This window comes from Lycium barbarum, chromosome 12 (genome assembly GCF_019175385.1).
Source record: "Lycium barbarum isolate Lr01 chromosome 12, ASM1917538v2, whole genome shotgun sequence".
NCBI classification, from domain to species: domain Eukaryota; kingdom Viridiplantae; phylum Streptophyta; class Magnoliopsida; order Solanales; family Solanaceae; genus Lycium; species Lycium barbarum.
In genome coordinates this window covers 77,915,185-77,924,890 of record NC_083348.1, presented here as the reverse complement: position 1 = coordinate 77,924,890, position 9,706 = coordinate 77,915,185, and the positions used below count along the sequence as shown (strand labels likewise).

The 9,706-nt window shown below is 32.8% G+C and overlaps 1 protein-coding gene across 1 annotated transcript; it reads right to left on the bottom strand.

The window, feature by feature from the left end:
- Positions 1-2,330: 2,330 nt before the first annotated feature.
- Positions 2,331-4,318, bottom strand: LOC132623336 (cytochrome P450 710A11). Its single transcript, XM_060338081.1, has one exon. The coding sequence runs from the start codon at positions 4,104-4,106 to the stop codon at positions 2,544-2,546; it is 1,563 nt and encodes a 520-aa protein (XP_060194064.1). The 5' UTR covers positions 4,107-4,318; the 3' UTR covers positions 2,331-2,543.
- Positions 4,319-9,706: the final 5,388 nt, after the last annotated feature.

The following is a 9,706-nucleotide window of genomic DNA, read 5'->3' as shown; positions in this document are numbered from 1 at the left end:
CATTATTATGACTCATATGAGAATGACACATTTTACACTGATTGTCAAGGTACCGCAATTCCCTTTATTTGGGTTTGGGATCGGCACTGTGAGCTCATGATGGCAGAGTTTGTAAAAAATAAAAAATTAGAATGGAAAGACTCGTTGTAGTTTTAAGGTCTGAATGAGAAAAGATATCTTTTGGCTTGTACGATACATGCACCTTTTGGGTTGCAAGTTGCAACTCTTTCATCTCAGCCTTTCATTATCCGTAAATTCAGAGGTCTTGTCTAAGATTTTATACACCAAAAACTGAATTCTTTCTCCCCTCTATATTGTTCTTTGTATTTGTTTTCACTAGTATTCCGTTCTATCCTTGAAGGAACTAATCTGAACCATGTTTTACAGTGAAGGGATTAATTCCTTAAGGACACACAAGAAAATTGTGGGTTCGGAATTAAATTTTATTTGACGTACTCATCTTACTTCATGTTTGTTGGAAGACTAAAATCTTAGTGATTTTCTACTTTCGTTTTGGAGACAAATCTTTGTGATTTTCTACTCCAACTTATTACTCGGTTTGAAGATTAAAAACTTCATCAAGTAAATATATTTATTTGTATTCAATTTGAACATATAAAAATTTAGCCATTTATTAAATATGATTAAGGAAACAGGAAGATAACAATGCTACCTTAGAACCTAAGCAGAAAGCTCAAAGTAGCACTGACATCCAAAGTCAACTTATTCCATTGATATATCAAAACCATTAGCAATACTAGAGTGAAAAACTAAAATAAGTTGGCCAATTATATCACTCCTAAGCCTCAAAAGATTTGTTTTCTTCCAAGGCCTAATTGCCTCTTTTAATTACGTACTAATTTTACAAGCGTCACTAATCATTGAACTATAAAATAAACGCATAGGAAGTGGGACACCAATAAATAGATGAAGTTCCCTTAAAACAAGGAAGTCAAGAAAAAAATTTCTAAGCCAATGCCAGCTTCAATATTACTCCCAGCTTAGGAAAACTCACAACTCACATCACCACAAATTAAATTTGGTTAGGAATTCATGATATGATGAGTTTGTTGCGCTTTGCAAAAGGATTCGGGATTTAAAATAAATGAATATATTCAACCTTTAAGTTTCTGAGGATTGACAAATTCGATGTATATCTCTAAGTTATATATGAAATTATAATAATTTTCACATATATATCGGTTGAATCCATAAACAATATGCTATACCCGTCACGTGAGGGTTGCCCATTGATGTTGGCGAGAATGACCAGCATAATATATGAGTTGCCAATATATATATAAAACGGAAAAGGCTCATAAATACCCATAACCTATTGAAAAAAGCTCATAAATACCCTTCTTCCACCTTTTGGTCTAACAATACCCTTAAGGTTTGTTTTTGACTCAAATATACCCCTCAAACTAACAACTTAAAATTAACTCTTTTAAAAAGCCAAATGACATTTTGTAATTGGTCAATAATAAAATTCCGTAATTTAAAAAAAAATCCAGATTTAAAAAAAAAAATTGCCAGTAATTTAAAATTCCAGATTTAAAAAAAAATTGTCAATAATAAAATTTCATAATTTACATATTTTTTTTAAAAAAAAATTGTGTGGAAACTTTAGGTTTAAGTGTTTTATTTTTTAAGGTTTTGATTCAAGCGTGTTATTTTTTTTAATCAAGACATAACTTTATTTTGAACATAAATCTAATTCAATTATTCTACTATTTTTCGAAAAGAAATGGGTTTTACTTATTCTAAAATTAAAATGTATGACCAATTACATTTTTAAGACGCAAACCCACCCAATTTTTAAGACGCAAACCCACCCATTTCTTTTCAAAAAATAGTAGATTAATTGAATTACATTTATGTTCAAAATAAAGTTATGTCTTGATTAAAAAAATAACATGCTTGAATCAAAACCTTAAAAAATAAAACACTTAAACCTAAAGTTTCCACACAATTTTTTTTTAAAAAAATATGTAAATTACGGAATTTTATTATTGGCAATTTTTTTTTAAATCTGGAATTTTAAATTACTGGCAATTTTTTTTTTAAATATGGATTTTTTTTTAAATTACGGAATTTTATTATTGACCAATTACAAAATGCCATTTGACTTTTTAAAAGAGTTAATTTTAAGTTGTTAGTTTGAGGGGTATATTTGAGCCAAAAACAAACCTTAAGAGTATTTTTAGACCTAAAAGGTGGATGGAAGAATATTTTTAGACCAAAAGGTGGAAGAAGGGTATTTATGAGTCTTTTTCAATAGGTTAGAGATATTTATGAGCGTTTTCCGTATATAAAATATATATAAGTAATTAACTAAAAGGAATAATTTATTTCATTGAATTTCCACACAACCCCAAATGTTTGCCACTCCCTCATTTGCTCCAACAAGCACCCCCAAAGAATCTTGATCATTTGATCAAGTTACATGTATTCACAAATCATTAAAATTAAAAAACAAAGAAAACAAAAAAATGGAAATAACAGATACACATTGACCCCATTCTTGCAATTACTCCTCTTTTTTAATGGGACCAATATGGATGATCAAAATTTAAATTAAAAGAGGACGAAAGAGATGGGAATCGAGTACACCTCTGTGATAGGAACACTTTGCAATCATCCTTCGGAGCAATTGTCGGAATATACGAGATTTCATCACAACCGTCCGTTATATGCCTCTTGAAATCAATCAAAGCCGTAAACATAGCAATAAATAACATCAAATGGTTTATAGCATACCTTTGTCCCACACATGCATGGGGTCCAGCTCCAAACGCTAGAAAATTCCTCTTGTAAACCCGGTCCTCTTGCCTCCCTTCCATAAACCGGTCCGGTTCAAACTTTTCCGGTTCAGGAAAACCCTGAAATGAGGAGTCAAAAACCGAAGGAAAAACAATTGTTCCTTTGGGAATAACGTAATTTTCAGTTAACTGAAACTCTTGACCGGCAATGTGTGGGACCATAGTCGCCGGAGCTCTAATCCTTACAATCTCACGCGCCACCGCTTCCAAGTACTTCATTTCCCTAAGCATCTCCGCCGTAAGCGCGTGATCACTTTCGGGTGACCAGAATTTTGCCACTTCTGTTCTGACTTTATCAAGTACTTGTGGGTGTGAATCTAAAAGCACTAAAGCCCATAATAAAGCTGAAGTAGAAGCATCTTGTGCTGCAAATAGAAAGTCAAATAAGTATCCACCAAGTTCTTTGTTTGTATACTCAAATGGTTTTTGTAAACCATTGGTTTTAGCTTCGTTATTCTCTCTTAAGTTTTCTTGCATCCAAAAGTCAATCAAACATGTTGGTTCTTGATCACTTTGCATTTTCTTTTGGCTCTGCTCAACACAAACTGAAAGTGTGTCAATTAATCTCCCAACAGCTAACCTAGCGTTTCTAAAAGCGAAACCAGGTAAATCAACAGGGAGTTTCATTAACCCAACATTGAAGTAATTATAATCAACATTGAATCTTTTTCTCGCTTCTTCATCCAAATATGGACCAACAAACACAGTTTGTGAAGTATCCAAGTTCATATCACGACAAAGGAAACGAAGTGGGATTGGTTCATTAGGAAATTTGGAAGCTTCATCCAACCAGGACTTAAAGTGTTTAAGAATAATCTTCTGTTGGATATAAGTGTAAGTAGCAAGAGCTTTAGGGGTGAAATTTGGTGCAATTCTACGACGAAGGTCTTTATGTTCTTGACCAAACATGTAAATCAAGTTATGTTCACCGAAGAGTTTTTTACCAAAAGGGTGACCGATAAGGTGAAAAGCGTCAGGTCGGACATTAGCAAAGACCTTGTGAGAAAGGTCAGTTGAATGGATATAGATAATGAATTTACCTATGATGTAGTTAGCAGAGAAACCATGGGTAGTAGATTTGGCTAAAGCTGATTGGATATCCCAGAATTTGGTGGGGTTGGTGACTAAGGAAATTACGTTGCCAAGAAAGGGGAAGACTATAGTTGGGCCTGGAAGAAAACGTTTTTTTCTGAGGTAAGAGATTTGTTCGAGAAGAAGAAGAAGAGCTATGAAGGAAAAGAAATAAGGTGTCCATGGGGATAGTATGACCCAAATGGATGCCATGTGTAGTGGAGTTCTCTTCTTCCTCGACCTCAAACAAATTGTTTTCGATATTGTGATTTAAATGCTCTGTAAGCTTTTTGGTGTTGGGTTTATATAACACTCCCTCTTTCCTATTACGTGTCAAACTTTTTAATTTGACATGAAATCTAAGAAAGAAAAAAAATTGTTAAAATTTGTAGTTTAAAATACTCCCTCTGTTTATTTTTATTTGTTCTGTGTCCGACTTGATACAACTGTTAAAATTAAGTTAGTTCTAATATAGAAAGATATTATTTTTTTTTACGATAGATTAAAAAAAAAAGTGTATGGTATAAATTGAAACCAAGGAAGTAAAAGGGATGAAGGAAGAAAGGTCAAAATGTGAAGGGTGGATCGGTGGGCCAAACAAGTAGCTCAATGGGAAAAAAGGAAAGCTGTGCAAGGAACTCCTGGGAATACGTGGGGGAAAAACCAAAGAAGAGACCAAATTTGAATTGTTTTAGGCAGAAATTTCAGATTGTACAGTGCCTCAGTCATGTGTACTTATCCAGATTGCAGGTGGTCTTGGTCATTTTGTTGTTGTACGGTCATATTGAGGAGGAGGATTTTATTCATTTGAGTTAACGGTCAAAAACATTATTTTTTTACGAGCTTCACGTCTTTAATTATTTTTTCACTAGCTTCACGTCTTTAATTATTTTTTCACTAGCTTCACGTCTTTAACTCTAGATGTTCACACACCTCAAAGGGGAAGACTATAGTTGGGCCTGGAAGAAAACGTTTTTTTCTGAGGTAAGAGATTTGTTCGAGAAGAAGAAGAAGAGCTATGAAGGAAAAGAAATAAGGTGTCCATGGGGATAGTATGACCCAAATGGATGCCATGTGTAGTGGTGTTCTCTTCTTCCTCGACCTCAAACAAATTGTTTTCGATATTGTGATTTAAATGCTCTGTAAGCTTTTTGGTGTTGGGTTTATATAACTCTCCCTCCTTCCTATTTAAGTGTTAAACTTTTTAATTTGACACGAAATTTAAAAAAAAAAAAAAACTTAAAATTTGTAGCTTAAAATACTCTCTCTGTTTATTTTTATTTGTTTTGTGTCGACTTGATACAACTCTTAAAATTAAGTTAGTTCTAATATAAAAAGATATTATCACTAGAGTGTGAACATCTAGAACTATTATCACTAACTCTTTATTTTTTTTACTTGAACTATCATTATCTATTCAATTAGATATATTTTAATACATAAATAATGACAGTTTAGATAGGTAAAAAAAATAATAGAATAATTTAGATAAACAAAAAAAAACATAATTGCAAAAACGCAAAAAAGTGATGATTTAGATATGTATTTTTTATCATTATCTGTGTTCATTTTTGTGGTCCTGAGTTTCACTTTTGGAGAGGGAATTGACAATTGAGAGTCCGCTTTTCAGTTTTAACATCATTGAGAGATACTTTTTGTCTATTATTATAATGGAGTATGGACTAAAAAGTAGCTACCTCAATTTCAATTTTCAAGATGGATTTTGATGTTATGATACATAAGTCAGGCATGTGTACAAATCGGTTCAATCTGAATTTTCGAATCGATTCGAAACAATTTGGATAATATAATTCAATTTCGATTTACAAATGTAATTGTAAAATATTATGATTTAACGGTTCAGATACGATTGACTTTAATTATCAACCAAACCGATCCAAACAAACCGAATTTATATGCCACTAGTGACTAATATGACTAATTTGGTATATGTAATGTGGTGTTGGCGAATTTATATGCTTGCACAAGTTGTCAAGCTCTTGTTTTGCTATTTATATGCTATTATGCTTGCAAGTTTATGGTTTTTTCTTGGTTAATATCTTGGTTATAAGGCTGCAAGTTTAGGATCTTATTATTTTTTGTTATGTTTACTCTAAAACTGAAATGAAATGGTTACTTTTTAAATTTCGAATAAACCGAACAAATCGATTTGTGTAACCGAACCGAAATAATAAAAAACGAATCGAATTGAACCTAGAATAGATCGAGTTTGGTTGAGAATTTTAGAAAGTCGAAATTCGAAAGTTCAACTTGATGATAACCGATTCGTGCACAGGCCTAGCCATATCTGTTAAATAAGGTTTAGGAAAGGATTACCAAAACTTAACCATAACGATTAACGAAATACCTGTTGAGCTATCAGGTTATTGAGTATTAGCAATATAATAGACAACAATGATTAAGTTTTTTTTTTTTTTAAATAACTTTAAGGACCTGTGGGCTGTCGCATAGGAAAGCAAACTACTAACCATATGGACGTATTTCGGGGGTGTGGGGTTGAAATCCAGCTGGTCATAGCAGTGGAGGATTCCAAGACATTTGCAAGAGACAAAGTATCATTGCATGGGGAAATTGCTCTCCACGTTTGAATCTCTCTGTCCAAAATCCTTTCACCTATTGAATCTTAAGGGCCAGTTTGCACACCTCGGTTCCATCGGACATTTATTACCTCTTATTTCTTTTCTACTATTAATAAGTAAAGGCTTGGGTACGACGAAAGGTCATCCTCGTAAGTTTATAAGTAGTAAATTTTTTCTTCAATAGATATTTGTCAGTTTTTAATACCGCTCGTGCTATACTTATTAGTTAGACTTCTGCATACGGCTCTCGAAAATGAGAGCGTTTGACTCAATGTATGTTTAAAAGGACTATCTTATGGTAATATTGACGCAGATTTACAAAAAATACACTCGATCAAGTATCTGACCAAAATTAGATAGTATATATTTGCTATATATTTTCTAACATCGAATTACATTATAATCTGATGTAAAGCTATTTTATCTGTTCGCTGGCGTGTCAAATATGTATATATTTTAAAAAGGTACCAAACAATTTTGATATTTTAAGAGAACTTGTGATGTAACATTTCGAAAGTAGGTAGTTTGTGAACGCGATTGATTGTGGGTTAGTGATTGTGAATAGAAAAGGAATGTTGTCCCTTATTGACAAAATAATAACTTATGCCATCTTTTTTATTTTATTTTAACATTTTTTTTCCTTGATTCGAGGGCTGAAGCAGCGTATTTCTCGAGCGCAGGATGATGTGGACCTCCTTTACTCGATCGCTTTCTCGACATGTCACCTTTTTCGAACTTGGCAGGATGGGGTAGACAGATATAGTACGATTGGAAATTATTACTCCATTTTTTAAACGTTCTTGAATTTTAAATTAGATGGCTATGATCCAAGTGCCTAGTCAAAAAATAGTTAAATTTGTTTTTAACAGACTTGACTTCTTCACCGTGTACTCGTTTCAAGTTTTTTGCTATACTTAAATTTGTTTGGCTTGTAAATCATAAGCAATTCGAGTTCGGAGCCAAAATGAATTATTTTTACAGTCATTAGACAAAAATAGTATGTTTTTTTTTTTAGACCAAAATGGATATTTCGTTGGTTATCCAACGAAATACCCACACAACGTACTGTTCCGTGCCGATGATTTCTTGCATTTCGCTACATGTGTAGCGAAATGCAAGATTTTTTTTTTTTTTTTTAATTTTCCTTTGCATTTCGCGAATCAATTCACAAAATAGGCATTTTAATTTTTTTTTTTTTTTTTTTTGCAATTCGTGCAATTAAATAAAACTGTTTTTTTTAGCATTTCGTGATGCAATTCACGAAATGGATTTTTTTTTTATTTCGTCAATTCAATGAACGAAGCTGATACGAAATGCAAAAAAAGAAGAAAAAAAAAACCTATTTCGTGATTTGATTCACGAAATGCAAGATTTTTTTTTTCCTTTGCATTTCGTGAATCAATTCACGAAATGGATTTTTTTAATTTTTTGTTTTTTTTTTGTTTTTTTGCAATTCGTGAAATTAAAACTGTTTTTTTTTAAATTAAAATTAAAACTTTATTTTGAATATAAATCTAATTCAATTAGATAAAAATATAGGAGAAAGAGTAGTTATAAATTGGTGAAAGAATAGTTGTAAATTGGTGAAACTTTAAACAGTCATAACTTTGCGCTCGGATATCTGATTTATGCAAAAAAAAAAAATTGATTTTGCATATTTTTCCGAGATCTAGCAGCGCAAAGCCGGGCCGATTTTCTAGAAAACCTCTTTTTTCCCATCCAATTTTAATTTTCTCCCAAATTGGCGGGAAATTTTTAGTTTTCTTTACTTATATTATGATGATGCGCAATAGACTTCAACATAAAAATTTCGGAGTAATGTAGCTGTGAATGTCAATTTCACTTATGTGGTTTCAATTTTTGAAAATAAAGCTGACTAATTTTCTTAAAAATTTCGGACCAATTAGTTTTATCCTATATGTTGACGGGAGCATAGATTCCTTAAGAACAAAGATTATTCAATGTTTCTATTTCTCCAGTGCAATTTTTTCCAACAAAAACTGGTTTAAATAGCTAGATGGAATTTAAAATACATATTTCCTGATGTAGCTTATCTAAGTTGAATTGCTAGTTTTAGGTGCAAGTGTGTATATATAAGCGTAATGCATATACATCCCCTTAAACTTGTCCATCTTCTTCAGCTCTTTTCTAATCAAATATGTTCATCACAAAAATTTCAAGCTCGGTTCTGCACTACTGGTGGCAAAAACAAAGTTCATCTGGTTGAGCATGGGGCTTTCATAATGGAAGTCTCAAGTTCGAATCCTCCTGTCTACGACAAAAAGAGATTTGTCTTCTGGATTGAGCTCGTCTCACAGGACTTGCCTAGTACGGGTTATCTCTCCTTTATGATTTGGGGCTATTACGCAGAAGCGCGGGGTTTACCTATACCCGAAGGGTAGCGACTGCGGGATCCTTGTCATAAAAAATAAAATAAAAAAGTTGTACTGAAGCTTTGTTTAAATTATGACAACTGACAAGAGATGCTTTTTGGTGGGTTCTCTGTGGTAGTAAATAGTGAAGGTCGGTTTGAGCTTTTGTTTGGTCGAAGGAGATCTGTGAGGAGATTTTTATTCTTTTTTTATTTGTTGCTGAGTTTGGCGGCTGGGTTCTCTGTTGCAGTCGACAATGGAGGCTGGCCAAATTTCTTGGATGGTCTCTAGGTGGGAAATAGAGATACAAGTATTTCTGGTCAAATGTTAAGAAGGAAAGATTCTTCTTTAGATTATTTAATTTTGAAACTTATCTCCCTTTCCTTTAATGGTGGCAGGATGCTGGAAAAGAACGGAAAGGAGAAGAGTGGGAGGGAAAAGAATAATTTGGAAAAAAATTTGGCCTTAATGCGTTTGATAATTACAGTTTGAATATAGATAAAGTGTTTAATAGGTGGAACCCCCAGATAAGAAGTCTAAATAGAATATCTTGACAAAATCCAAGGGGCTGCATATTATTCAGCCTAAAAATTGATTTGACAAGAATGGATTCAAGCACCCATACTCAGAAATGACATAAAATTCTCTACTACTAGAAACCCAGAAATGCATTACCTACAGCACGGAAGGTATCAGAAAGTAAAGCAGAGCAGATGACTCATTTAAACTATTTACTATTTTTAATTTGTTTTTACCACAACAGCATTTTATTGCCTTCCTCTCCCTTTCCATCACACAAAAAATGCCATCAACATACCGAAGAGACAGGAAAACCATGGAA

Coding starts and splice junctions, on each gene's coding strand:
- LOC132623336 (XM_060338081.1), bottom strand. CDS start 4,106: ATGGCATCCATTTGGGTCATACTATCCCCATGGACACCTTATTTCTTT.